General features: G+C 45.6%; 1 protein-coding gene across 3 annotated transcripts in view; it reads left to right on the plus strand.

Moving 5' to 3' along the window:
* The window catches only part of psd3l (pleckstrin and Sec7 domain containing 3, like), a 199774-nt gene that overhangs the window by 43529 nt on the left and 141551 nt on the right, over positions 1-14694 (plus strand). For all 3 annotated transcript variants that reach the window (XM_063210436.1, XM_063210437.1, XM_063210438.1), the window contains 3 exons: positions 1349-1539; positions 3257-4599; positions 8630-9262. In XM_063210436.1, coding sequence (XP_063066506.1) covers positions 1349-1539; positions 3257-4599; positions 8630-9262 — 2167 coding nt within the window. The remainder of the gene's footprint in view (positions 1-1348; positions 1540-3256; positions 4600-8629; positions 9263-14694) is intronic.

The raw sequence follows: 14694 nt of genomic DNA on the forward strand, positions 1-14694 counted from the left end.
ACGAGTCCTCGTCTTGCGAGCAGTTAAAATCCTATTAGAGTTGGAGCTATGTAAAGAGCACTTATCGACAGTGTGTGCAGAGGAGGAGCAATCTCAGTACCCCACTGGCAAAGCCTTCAAATTCTGCTTTTCTGCCAGAGAGAGTTTCTGTGGACCCTTGTCCCCCCCCGATTGGCACCGGTGGCAGTGGCAGCAGTGATGTGCGTGTGTGTGTGTGTGTGTGTGTGTGTGTGTGTGTGTGCGCGCGCTTGGGCAAGCATGCATGTGTGTATGTAGATGCTTTTTGTCAGCCTGATTTAGTATAACGGCCAAAGAGGGGAAGCTTAAGCCAGAGCCAATGCCACCCACGGACCGTGTGTGTGTGTGTGTGTTTGTGTCTCTGTATGTGGGTGTGTGTGTGTGTGTGTGTGTGTGTGTGTGTGTGTGTGTGTGTGTGTGTGTGTGTGTGTGTGCGTGTGTGCGTGTGTGCGTGTGTGCGTGTGTGCGTGTGTGCGCGTGTGCGCGTGTGTTTGTGTCTCTGTATGTGGGTGTGTGCGCGACTGTGTGTGTTGGAGCGTGCCCAGTACTTCCTGTGTCCCGCTGCCCGTGCGGAGCTCTCACAGTGGGGCTAGTGTTCCCAGGCCACACTGGCACCATTCACCATCCTCCATCATCCACCGACCCTCAACACACACACACACACACTCCTGCAACACAGCACACACGTCATTGAAAGGTTTGAAAGGTTGAAATAAAAGTGAGACAAATTAGAAAGATATGGCTCCCCAGTTCCTGTTTGATTTGCTTTGTTTTGTGTTGGATTGGTCTCTGTTTGCAATGGGTTCTCCTCACTTTGCATCCCTGTAGTATACTGAGCTACTATTTAAGAAATTATCTGTTACAAAAATGTTCCACTTTTTGACTTTTTTTGTGCATTTTATTATTAGAAATGACTGTTCAGACGTATTTTCAGCCATGTATGAATTTTTGCCATGCAGATATTGAGAAGAACATACTTTTTAAACTTATATAAAATGCATTTTGCAATGCAATGCACAATACAAAATGTAAATTTTCCACAATGTTTCAGAATGGATATAAGTCATTTTGCAACGAAGCGACGACTTGCAAAGAACCTCTTTCTCGATATGTCATGCTTTGCCAACTCTGCTCGTCAATGTAATCTTCTAAGACAATGCAATGAATGAAAAAAAATCAATTCAAAGTTGTCAATATTGACCAGATACTCATGTTATATTTGTAGCAGCAGTCATATTTTAATGCAATGATCTAGAAAACATTACCATAATTTAAATTTCAATTTAAGAGTTGACAAGACACTCATGCTCTTTATTTTTATTGTTTCTAGTGTCGCTGACTGAGACCGAACTTCCACCAATTCCACTTGCGAAGCAGAAGGAGAGCGGCACACCTCCCCAACCAACCAGACTAAAACCTGTCCCCGACCCCAACCCCAAAGCTGAGCTGAACCTCGAGTCTCCCCTGCAGGAAGTCGACGAGGATGACGATGGCGAGCTGGACGAGACGTCCCTCTTCCAGGTAGAGATGCACGATGTATCATAGCCAGACCACACCCTCCTAGTGACGCAACACGTCCGGCGTTGCTTCTAGTCAGGCCAAGAGCAATGGAAATATTGTTTCAGATCTCCTGAAAAATTGGGAACCCCAGCCACTTTGTCGGAAACTAGTACACCAGTAGCAAACCTGGGGTGCGTTTCTCGGAAGCGTAGTTGTTAGCAGTTAGCAACTTGGGTAGTTGTCAATGGGAAATTGCATTGGAAACAACGAAGTAGCTAATGTAGTTGGCAACTATGGTTTCGAGAAATCCACCCCTGGGGAGGTTGGTCAACCATGCCATTTGGGAAATGTTAATTGTTATGCTCTTGGTCAGACCAAGTCTCGAAGAGATTTGAAACTCGATAATCAAGCTAGATATCAGGCTTTTTAACATATCGGCAGGGCTCTAAATTATTTAGTTATTAGTTATTCATCAGCAGCCAAAATGTCTAGTAGATGGTCATGGTAATCTTACTAGCCAAACACACACTCACTAATGGGTCAAAGTGGCTACTAAGTTGGTCTTTTCTACCAGCCAAACTGAAATTTAACCACCATTTGACCGGTTAGCTGGTGTTAATTTAGAGCCCTGCGTATTGGTACGGTCTGATATGAAAAACTCTGCCGATATTAACAGCTGATGTTATGTTCATTTACACATAATAGCCAACTGTATATTGTTCACAAAGGTTGTCAAACTGGGGGTCAGGTTGTGATCCCCTTTTCTCATATAATGCTCCCTCATATCAGTTTTTAAAAAATTAAAACCCCTGTTGTAAAGGCTTAAAGTAACGCTGTTGGTGTTAAGTAAGGGTTAACGTTCGGCGAGAAGGTCGCTACCGTGGAATAGCAGCACGACAGAGAGAATCTTTGGACCCCGACGCGGAGCGGTGTTAAGTAAGGGTTAACGTTCGGCGAGAAGGTCGCTACCGTGGAATAGCAGCACGACAGAGAGAATCTTTAGACCCCGACGCGGAGCGGAGGGGTCTTGTTCTCTCTGAAGTGCTGCTATTCCACAAAGCGACCGACTCGCCGAAAGTTAACCCGCTTATTATATGGATATACTTAAATGATTCATACATGGCGGGGACATTTCTTTAGGGCTATTTAGTGTTAGGATTGTTGCTTCGCAAAACAAAACAGTGCCGTTGTGGAACACCGCTAGGCAACAGCTAGGTAGCCAGGACAACAGGTGTTGTCTATCACAGCAGCTGATTAGAGTCTTGTTGAAAAGTCGCTTTTGCAGTGAAAAGTCTTGTTGCCATTGACAGCGGTCTGTTATAGACCAACCCGTCCGTTATCGAAAAATAACAGACGTGCGAACGTTGGGGAGCCCCGTTGAAATGAATGGAGCATTCGACCGATGACGTCACAACCATATAATAAAAGGCGTTAAAGATGTACAAGAAGGTAAAATTAAAAAAAAATCCTTCAACACCGGAAACTTATCTGAGTAAAAAGTAGACCTGAGTACTTGTATTGCAATCACCTGACTCTGGTTGGTTAGCTGGTCGGATCAAGTTTGTAGTGGGTTCTTGTCGGGTTTTTATTGTTTTTCAGTAACAACACAGTCCATCTACCTCATTAGGTACAATAGACTGACGGGTGTAACAGCTATGTTCATGTATGATGTGCTAACTTGTGCTTACACCATGAATTCACTTTTACTTGCACTTTTGACACCTCTGCCTCCTTCCAGGAGATCGACCGTGAGCTGGCGAGCCTGCTGAGTGGCCTGAAGGCGCGCTGCCGCGATGCTGGCGTGGTCCCCCACGACGACCTGGACGACCAAGATCCTAGCAACCACCACGACGACGAGGTTTTCCTACCCTCAACCACCACCGCGGCCTCCTTCTACTCGGTCATGATCCCCTGCAACGGAGCCAGCGACGGCAGGCCGAGTGCCGCCAACGTGATGCCCGCGGCCGCCATCACCCAAAACGGCAGCCCCAACAGCTACTCTAAGGTTAGCCCAGGAAAGGCAGCGAAGGGCAGCGAGAGAGAAGAGGATGGTGTCGGAGGCGGATCCGGATCTGGTCCTTCGAGCCTGCACCCGTCCGACAGCTTCATCCTGAACACGTGGGCCGAGGCTCTGGGGCAGGACGACTCGCTCACCTCTCTCACCTGCGTCACGGAGGAGCTGCAAGCCCTCAGTGCCGGGCTGCTCAGTTTTGGGAATGCCGGGAAAGTTGGCGGTCCGGGCCAAGACAAACCCCAGCCTCCTCCTCCTCCGTCGCAAACAGCTGCTGGAACGGGAACATCTGGAGATGTGCCTTCAGCAGCAGCAGTAGCAGCGGCATTGGCAGCAGTGCAGGATGAGGGCTCCTCCTCCCTCTCCTCCTCAGGTACCGCCGCCCATCCTGCAAAGCAAGTCCAAGTGCAGAACCAGAACCAGACACAGACACAGAGCGAGACTGAGACTGAGGCTGGCACGAAGAGCCTCGCAGGCCAGCACAGCCGCGGAGGTGTAGATGGTGGTGGTGGAGGAGGAGGAGGAGGAGGAGGAGGTGGTGGTGGCGGCGGGGGACTGCTGGATGAGTCCAGCAAGATCCTGGCGGAGATCCCGGGGATCTTCACCGCCTTCCTGGACGGCGGCCAGGCCCAGGCGCGGGAGAAACCGCTCAAGAAGCTGCGCTTTGTGGAGAGCGGCAGCAGAGAGGACGGCAGCAGCAGCACCACCACCACCACCACCACAGGCTCGGGACCAGGGAGCGAGAGTAGCAGCAGTAGCAGCAGTAGCGGTGGCAGTGCAGTGGTGAATGGGACTGGGACCGGCACTGGCATGACAGGGACTGGTGGTGGTGGTGGGTGGATGCTCGGAGGAGAGGAGCAGCCCCAGCCCCTGTCGCCCCTGTTGAGGCAGCCTCAGCCTGGGCAGCAGAAGGAGAAGCTGGGCAGCTCCCTGGAGGCTGGGGGGAGTGGGGGGTGGGCTACACCGGGGGTCACCACCGTGCTGGAGGACGAGGTCTTCAGGCCTAACGCCACGCCCGACGTCCGCGTGCTGAGCCCCGATAGCGAGTCAGCATCGGAGCAGAGTGCAAGGTAAATACTCCGACCATCCTCTAATTATTTGCAATGAATGGGCTGCTCCTTTCTTGAGGTGTTTTTTAAATGCTTACAACTTTTTTTTATTGTGTGCCTTCTTCAGTGTGCAAAAAAATATATTAAAAAGTTTTATGCAAGGAACAGCCTCGTTTTTTGCAAATGGCCTATTCCCAGCTTCAAGCCTTCTAACCAACCAATCAGTGAATGCCTTTAGGGATCACCTGAGAAGGGGAAAACTGGTGAAGGCTGTAGATGGAGTCAGGTTATTGAGTTCACAATTTGTTGTGTGTGTTTGTTATTTATCGCAGTTCCTCTCTACGAAATCCATACTCACAAACGGCATAATTTTATCAAATTGAGTTCAGACTGAAAATTGCTGAAAATCTAACACTTTTGATTCTTCCTATTAAGGAAACACAGTAAATGTATTGCCACTGTTCTACCTAGGCGTTTGACTGGGCAGTGTGACAACTCTGAAAGCATTTTTTCCCCAATTTCTGTGTTGCCTTTGGGACCAGGAGACAGCTATTCTGTAATGGCTAGCTCTTGATTCAACATTTTCTCTGCCACACACTAAAACGTCTGCACATGCACATGGAAAAGAATGGCAGATGAAATATGTCACAGATACGCATTTTCTGTGCCCTCTATACTGAGAAATCAGCATGCGGGAATGACATGGCTAGTTGTTGAATTCCCTGGCAACAGGATCTGAAATGGTCAGTCTGTGTTGTGACTGGGTCGAGGTTTTGCTGTCTGCGGGTGTGTGTGTGTTTTGAATCACCAGTGCACGTTTCCTGCAAACAGCGCTCCTCTCTTTCGTTTCGCTGGCGGCTAGCAATCACTATACACTTACTACCACGAGTCCCTTGTTTCCCATAAACGCCACAGAGATGGAAACCATCAGTGAAAAGTGAACTAGAATAATAGAGGAAACCTGTTGTTTAGTTTGACTCTCTCTATGAGGAAGCTTTGGGGTTAAGGGTCAAAGACCTAATAGGGGAATCCTGGACCTATAACTTCCTGTTTTGCTTGGGGGTGGTGGCGAACCGCACTTTCACTTTTTATAGAAAGAAGAAAAAAACCCTCAGTTGCTTTAAATCTTTGTGTCATGCTGTAAGGCAAAGATAGACCACTGTCAGTAAATTGTACTGTAGAGCCTGTTGTGTCATTATGGCTTTGTCATTAGGGCACCCCGCCTTAACCGCCTTTAACCCAGATGAATGGGTTCTCCTTTGCTCCACGAACGTATTGCATAGGTCTGCGAAGGCGTAGTTTTATCAAAAAAGTCCTTGCATGTGGGAAACCACTTGTGTGACATTTTTAATGAGGTGCTGCTTTAACTACTCACAGATTTGAAAAAAATTACATAATCAATGAGTGAGTCCATGCGAGCAGACATTGTTGTCTGAAACAACTGTCCCGTTTCACTTATTTTTCCCTTCTCCACTATGTTTAAACATCTCTGAAAACCTTGATTATTCCTGCTGCATTTTGGTTCAGGAGCAGGGTGAATATGAAGACCCTCATACCCTTGTGTGAACAGAAACACAGGAAGGTCTGGCCTAAATGCCCAAGATGTTGGCTGTTTCTGAAGCATGTAGTGCTACACTTGTCTATGTTGTACACTATCTTAGGGACGTCAAGATCATTTCGGCCACATACTACCAATATGATCTCTAGTGGGCCGCCCAGTAGCAACCAGTTAGCGAAAAATGTCAAAATTGCACATTGCAAATAGCATTCGAAATCGCAATTGCTAGTCAGTCAACTCGAAGTGGATGTCAGCTGCTACTGTATTTCAGGAGCATTGACTGTAAATGACAAAAAAAGGTCAAGTATTGAATACCTGAAATCTCAGAGTGCTGCAGCAACTTTGTAATGGGCTAAAGATGTACTTCTTTTTTGAGGTTCACAGTGTATTTTTTATCTATCTAGTCTCTACATGTATTGGGCCAGATTGAGCCATCTGGCGGGCAGCATCCAGTCCCCAGGGCTTATGTTTGACACCCCTGTTGCAAAGTATGCAAAGTAGTATCGCAAATATGTTCCTAGCAGAGCTTCTAGACCTGACTACTGACAATGACATGGTCTGTGAAGCCTCCATTAATAGCTTAGCTTCTGCATACCAACACTTTTGAGCATACTAATTACAGTGGTGCTCATATGTTTACATACCCCAGCAGAATAGACGCTTTCTCTGCGATTACGAAATATGACGGATTACACAAAACCTTTTTTTTCACTCATTGCTAGTGACTGGCTTAAGATATTTATTAGCAATATTCTGTGTTTACTCTTTAAAAAGCATTATCACAACCCAAACTACCCAAATGACCCTGTTCAAAAGTTTACATACCCTAGTTTCTGATGCTGAATATGGCCCTTCTTAACATCAAGGACCGCTCTAAATTGTTTGCGGTAGTTGTGGATAAGGCTCTTAATGTTCTCAGATGACAAAACAGCACATTCTTCCTGGCAGAATGGTTGTTTCCTGTAACATATTTGGGTGTCTTGCTGGAACCTCACATTTGAGGTTTCCCCTGAGTGGCTCAATGATGTTGAGATCAGGAGAGTGAGATGGTCGCTCAAAAACCTTCATTTTATTCTTTCTGAAGCTAATGATGGGTTGATTTGGCTTTCTGTGTCGAAATATTGCCATGTTGGCACTGTTGGAATTTCAATTCAGAAATGCAATATGAGGGGTTTGGTTGGAATCAAGCCAATGGGCAAGGGAATCATTGCATTGCAATGATCATTGCAAGGGAAATTGTTCAGGAGGCATAGGACAACCAAAAAATAACTTCAGGTGAAATGTAGGACAACATGAAAAAATGTTTTAAACTGTACAGGAAAGAGGCACTTGAGGAAAGATGGGCTGTTGGGGGTTGCCAGGAGAAAGCCATTACTACAAAAATGCAAACATGTTATTTTGCATATAATACACCAAATAGCATAGTGAGAAGCATCAGAATGCATCTGACAAAGTCATTTGGAAAAATTAGATCAATATGTAACTTTTTTCAGCCACTATTAACTGTACCATTTGGAGAACAGTCAATGAGCCTATGATGAAAGTTACACCATCCCTTCTGTGAAACATGGTTATGGACCACTGATGTCATGGGGACATTTGAGTTACAAATGCACTACACTTTTGGTCCATACTCACAGAATGATGAATACATTGCCCCGTGAAAAATACTGGAGGAAACTTGACACTCATCAGCCTTGAATCTGCACATGGTTCATTGTTGGACATGCCAACATGACAATATTTCAGCACAGAAAGCCAAATCAACCCGTCATTAGCTTCAGAAAGAATAAAATGAAGTTTTTGTGCGACCGTCTCACTCTTCTGATCTCAACATCATTGAGCCACTCAGGGGAAACCTCAAATGTGAGGTTCCAGCAAGACACCCAAAGGTATTATAGGAAACAACCATTCTGCCAGGAAGAATGTGCTGTTTTGTCATCAGAGAACATTAAGAGCCTTATCCACAACTACCACAAACAATTTAGAGCGGCCCCTGATGTTAAACAGGGCCATATTCAGCATCAGAAACTATGGTATGTAAACTTTTGAACAGGGTCATTTGGGTAGTTTGGGTTGTGATCATGCTTTTGAAAGAGTAAACACAGAATACTGCTAATAAATATCTTGAGCCAGAAACTAGCAATGAGTGAAAAAAAAGGTTTTGTGTAATCCTTCATATTTTGAGAGAAATCGCCAAGAAAGCGTATATTCTGCTGGGGTATGTAAACATATGAGCACCACTGTATTTTACAATTGACACACTGACGCACGCACACACGCACGCACGCACGCACGCACGCACGCACGCACGCACGCACGCACGCACGCACGCACGCGCGCACACACACACACACACACACACACAAAGGTCACACTGTATCCCTCCCATACAGGAGCGCTGACGGTGCGGAGGAGTGGTGTGGTAGCACAGGATTGTTGTGGTCTTGACTCCAACTGCAGAGAAATAAATGTTCCCTCTGTCCCCTGCAGGAGCGGTGACGGTGCGGAGGCCAAGAGGTCTCAGGCCAGCGACGAGGCCACGGACGTCTTCAGCTCGCAGTTCGAGAGCATCGTGGAGTCGGACCGCCTGCGCAGCACCCTCTACAGCAGTCTGGACTCCCTGGACGCCTTGTCCTCCAACGACGACCTTGACGCCCCCTCCCACGACCTTGACAATAACCCTTCTAACCCTAACGACCCCGGGGCCGAGCCCGAGCCCGAGCCCGCCGCCTTCACCTTTGACCTCCCGCTGACCCCCATGATCCAGCAGCGGCTGAAGGAGAGCAGCCACTTCCTGGACGGCATGGCGATGGACTGGGGCGGGACAGGAAGTGGCGGCGGCCGGCAGGAAGTGCTGAGCGTCATGGCGACGGGCAGGAGCGGCAAAGGCGCTCTGGAGATGACCACGTCCTTCGTGGACGTTGTGGTGGACACGGCCGGGGACCTGCCGCAGCATCACCAGGGCACCCCCGTTTCCGCGGAGACGCAGAGCAGGGCGTCCAGCGACGGCGTACATTCCAGTAGCGATGGAGGACATTCTGGTGGCAGTGGCGGACCGGTGGCCAACGGGCTGGCAGAGGACGCAGGGCAGGACTCTAAAGACTGGCTACAGGGATGCCTGAGGTAGGACTGCAGGGGTTTATGTCTCTTGTGTCTATCTCTTTTTTTTTTTTTTGTCCTGTCCGGAGCGGAGGGGGATGGACTCTGGATGGATTGATGGAGATATGGATGTCTTGTCGTCTTGTCTTGTGAAGGAACTTAAAGGGATACCTCACTCCTTCAGCCGCCCCCTGCTAATCAACTCAACACTACAATGATGTGGAATATCTACAATCTAATCATTTTGATTCAAACATAAAAGAGACATATGAGTTGCATCTAGCACTTTTTTTTCCCGAACTGGCATAAAAGGAGTTAGTTATCCCTTTAACACAACACTGACCAGAATTTGTCCCTGTCCTTGTCTTCTATGAATGTTTAAGTCAAGTGACCTTGATACAGTATGTTGTTGTTGTATGTTGTACTGCCCTCTGCTGACGGGAAGGATGCGTTGCATGTGTTTGCCCAGGGCTGGCAGTGCAAGCAAGCAGTGTTCTGTTCCCACAGTTTCATTGACTCATCAGTCTGTGGACGGGGCATTGGGTTCACTGTGCTAAGAGAGCCAAAATGGAGAGTAAGGGGGCAAGTGAGGATGTATGCAGGAAAACTGTTCACGGAAAGTGGAATGTAAGACGGTGACTGAAATGTAAACCAAGTCTTGAAATGTTTTGGACGTTAGCAGTTTTGTTTGTCTTCTGAGACCCGTTGCTCTTGCCTTATTTAGTCTAACTTCATTTCTTTTTATTATTTGAGACATGTTCAGCACTATGTAGTCTAGCTGTAGTGTATAGCCACAACTCACATTATTGCTAACAACTGTTAGTGATGTCTCATTACTCTGCTGAAGCAGAGCACACCTCTGCGTATCAGAGTATGCTCTGTAAGCTTAACCAGATGTTACATGTCAAGTGTTACCTGTCACATGACTGAACTGCAGTGTTTGCATCACCTGCCTTTATTATGGTGGCGTGTACACTTCGGTATTCGGATAACTTGCTATCCGCCTTTCCGTTGTATCATATGCCCCATGTGTTGTGATGCTATTCACTGTGATGCAGATATATGAAGAAATGGCTTACAGCAGTCTGTCGTAGCCTAGTGTTTTTTACCTTGTATAACATAAACTGACCTAAGAATGCATATTTTGTGGAATATGATCTGCTCATACCACGCACTTGTGAAGTAACCTTATCCATTGCACCAAATTAACTTTTTATGTTAAAAGCCGCTATGTGGCACAGTATTTAAAAAAAAAAAAAAAGCTACAGTTAGCTGCTCTGTATTGCAGTATTTTCCATTGATCATGGATCATTCCATCTCAAATTTGAGGGAAAAATTAAGATCTTGTCTCCAAGGGATGCTTACTTAGTACAGCACCAGTCTATGGGGTGATTTCGATTCAAAGGCTCAACGGCGACCTCTAGAGGCAAACTCATGTTACTTGCCTGCAGCTAGGTAGTAAATCAGGGCTTATGAAAATTACATGAAGTTGAACAGCTCGTAAAACGAGTTTGATTTACATTAGCTTTTCTTCTAATTATTTTATTACATTTTAAGTGCCTAGTCATTTATTATCACTACAGTCGCAACCATTTTAGAGTTTTTTTTGACAGAATGTTTAATGATGGTTTGACATGATGGTTAAAGGTTTTCAAAAGACCTTTCAAATCTTAGTTAGATTAGATATACCAAATGCCAAAGTCTCTAGCTAGCTTATGCACAGAAATGCTCTACTTGAGAGCCTTTGCTTATCAAAATAAGGCCTTACTGATTTCAAATGGAATGAGTTACGCATAGCCTATGTAGCCTACTTGTTAAATGGTATTTTTGCACCTATTTTTCATTTGTGTTTGTTCACATTTACCATGTCCTCACAAAAATATAATTATATTCTCCTTACTGACGCCGCAAGAGTATATTATCTTAACATTATTCTATTTATCTTACTGACACCTGAATGGTCTACATTCTGTATGTGCTGTCTGTTCTAGTCTGTCTTGCTGATGTATGTGCTCTGCCAGTGAGCGACAGTATGTCCAGTAGACTGGCTTTATCGTAGTGGATGATCACTCTAACTGTGTCTCCAATAAAGTCTTCTCATTGCACATCGTAATGTGTACTTTCATGTTATGTCACTTCCTTCCATTGTGAGTAATCACTGGACTTGTTTGAAACAGTCTAGAACAGATGTCTCCTGGCTGGCTTCAAACAAGGCATTCTAGAATTCAAACAAGACATTCTAGAATCCAAACAAGGCATTCTAGAATTCAAGTAGTCAGTCATCCTGTGGTATGCTGATGTTTGAACAACACAACACAACTGTTTCTAGTCCAGAATGTCCAGAAAGGCTGTCACTAGTCATCCAGACTTCAAACAAGTCAGAATGTCCAAAGAGCCATTCAGACTTCAGATACGCCAGATATTTAGTACCTGCTGTGTAAGACAGTGCAATGGCACACAGAGACTATTATAGCAGCACCAGGGTCAGGTCACGCCCCCACTCCCTGCTCTCATAGTCCTCTGCCATCCACATATCGACTTGCTTCAGACAGGAGAGAGAAATATGTGCCACAATTAAGTCCTGCTTTTAATTAAGTGTAGCCTGGAGCTACTGAATAGAATAGTTTTTTTTTTTCTGTCCTGTCTGAAAATGAGTCTCAGAGAGGGTCCCTCAGGAACAGCTTTTAAAAACTGCAATGTTGAGAGGCAGAGAAGGCTAAATTATTCAGGCATGGACTGCTTTTGAGAAGACTCAACATGCACTCCGAAATGCAGCCCAACTCCCCTCCTCAAACAGACTGGACAGTTCTGCCCTACAAAAGCCTACCCTAAACTTTCTACCGTACAACTCCTTTATATTGTGGCTAAATAACGTCTTACTTTCTTTATTTAAGAAAGTACATGCATCACCTATATTACACCTACATGTTGCGCTGGGTAATATGAACAACACTTCAAAGGCATTTCCTTCCTCCCTTATTGCTTGCGTAGTTGCTACACCTTGCCTTTGCAGGGATTTTGGTGTTCTTTGTACAGTAGTTGTAGTCCCAGTGGAGTGTTCTATCTTCTTGCCCTCAAGGTTGGGTTTGAACATTCTATAAAGAAAAATGCATTGTACAGTGCAAGATTGCAAAATTCCATATTGTATTGTATGGAGCTCAAAATTCTATAGAACTTTGATTGTCCGAACATTCCTAGTCTACGTATTCCTATTCTATTCTAGTCTGGGTCTGACTGAGAAGTCTTTTATGTTTTAGAAAATGCATTGTTCCCAATCACATGTTGCTGTCCAAGAGGCTTCTCTTCCCCCTGTTGACTCCAGTGTGTGTGCCCTCTCTTCTGGATAAGACGCTGTCTAGCCTAGCCTGTGCCTGGGCCAAAGGAGAAGAGAAACAGGCTGGCTGTCTAAGTCTTCCAGAGGAACATAGAAACAGCCTGGGTGGGTGGTGTAGTGTACCATCCAGTGGAAGGGGCATGCATGCTAAGCAAGGCGAGGGAGAGGCAAGTAAGGCAAGGAAGAGGCGAGATGATGAAGAGGCCCAGCGAGTCTCAGCCTGGAGAGGCGCTTGCTTGCTCACTCCTTAAGCTACACCCAGCAAATCAAGCCTCTCAGCACCCCAATGATGTGGAACATCTACAATATTTCATCTTTGTTATATTCTTAATATTTTACTTTACAGAGAGCACTGATGAAGGCAGAACCCTAAAATGTCTTCTCTGCTCTGCTCTGCTCTGCTCTGCTCGCAATAAAATAAAAGAAACTCCTTGTGCTTAGCCTACACTCACTTCTGAATATTTTACTTTTAACATAAGAGACAAATTAGTTAGGCAAGGTAAGGCGAGGGAGAGGAGAGGCATGCAAGGCGAGTCTCACCCTAGAGAGGTGTTTGCTTTGCCTGCTGAGGGTTTTTGCTGGAGACGGCAGGAAATTCTTGGGCATATTACAGGCTGCTGAGGGAGGGAGAGGGGGTCACGCACAGAGGCGAGTCTACCCAGCTCTGCTCAGCGCAGGGCTGCTCTGCTCTGCTTCGCTCTGCTCTGCTCCCACCCAGCTTAGAGAATACAAAGCTCCTTTTCTTTACGGGGCAGGGTAGGCCTAGTCAGAAGCAGAGGCTGAGGCCGCCCCCCTGAATCTCTCCAGTACAAACACCAGAGATCTGTTTTACTGATCAACGACCCTTCCCTCCCTCCCTCCCTCCCTCCCTTTGCTCTCATGCAACTTCTAACATTGCAAATTGACCCAATAGCCCATATATCATTAAACTTCTGCACAGTGACACCTTACGAAGTATAAGCCAAATCATTAAGAAGAAGTTGGAGCCGCGCTTACTGTCAAATGTCTGGTGCTTGCTGATGTTATCGACGCATACCTAATCATTCTTTTAGCTGTGCATCAGACCTGAAACAGGTTGTCATAATATTCTGCAGATTTTTTTAAGGGCTATTTTGAACTGCCCTTGCTGTTAAGAAAATATTACATCACATGAAGAGACTGCATGAATGGCAGTGAAAAGGGTGGACTTGGATTAATGTTCACCAAAGTGCAGCAGTGCTTGTTGCACTAACAGTGCTTGTTGCACTAAAACAATAATGTTACTTGTGACAGCGTACAAATACAGCAGACTTACTGTAAATATAATGTGGTTAGTCTGGATGGTACGGCAATGACAATTCACTTTTATGAGAAAAACATGAATGGAATGCTGACATGATGCTGTAGTTAAGGATTAAGTGCAGACAAACAGAAATGGAAGACTGAAAAGAAATATAAAACTGGTGCACTGCTTGGAAAGAGATAACAGCGCATTCCAGATCGGTCAATAAGAATAATGTCAGAACCACAACATTTCTTCTTGTATAATCTTTGCAGCCAGGCCGTGCCCTCCTAGTGACACAACACTTTCACCGTTGCAACTAGTCAGATCAAGAGCAATGCAAGTACTAGCAATACAAGTACTCCCACCAGCAAACGACCATAAGCAAACCAAGGGAGGCGGGTCAACCTTGCCGTTTGGCAAATGTTAATTGTTATGCTCTTGGTCAGACCAAGTCTTGAAGAGATTTGACCGTCGATGGTAATCAGGCTACAATCTTTGCAACATCCCCTGTACCCAGAGCCTGAGGTGTCAAAAGTCAAAAGTAAATTTGTGGTGTACAATACTAGCACATGATATTACAAAGCTGTTACACCACTTACTCCATTGTACCTAATGAGCTAGATGGACTGTGTCGTTACTGAAAAACACTAAAAACCTAACAAGGTACCCACCACAAACTTGATATACCAGTATGGGAATTAAAGATGGTCATGCAACCCTACCAGTGTTGCTAGATGGAAAATGTTGACCAAAACCTCAAAATTGTCGTTTTTGGGGGCTTTTACGAACCAAATGGTTGTTTTGAAGGCAACTAAATTAACTTGAATTATTGAACATCATGAGCTTACAGAGGACAAA

The sequence above is a fragment of the Engraulis encrasicolus genome, chromosome 11 (assembly GCF_034702125.1).
Source record: "Engraulis encrasicolus isolate BLACKSEA-1 chromosome 11, IST_EnEncr_1.0, whole genome shotgun sequence".
In the NCBI taxonomy this organism is placed as follows: Eukaryota; Metazoa; Chordata; class Actinopteri; order Clupeiformes; family Engraulidae; genus Engraulis; species Engraulis encrasicolus.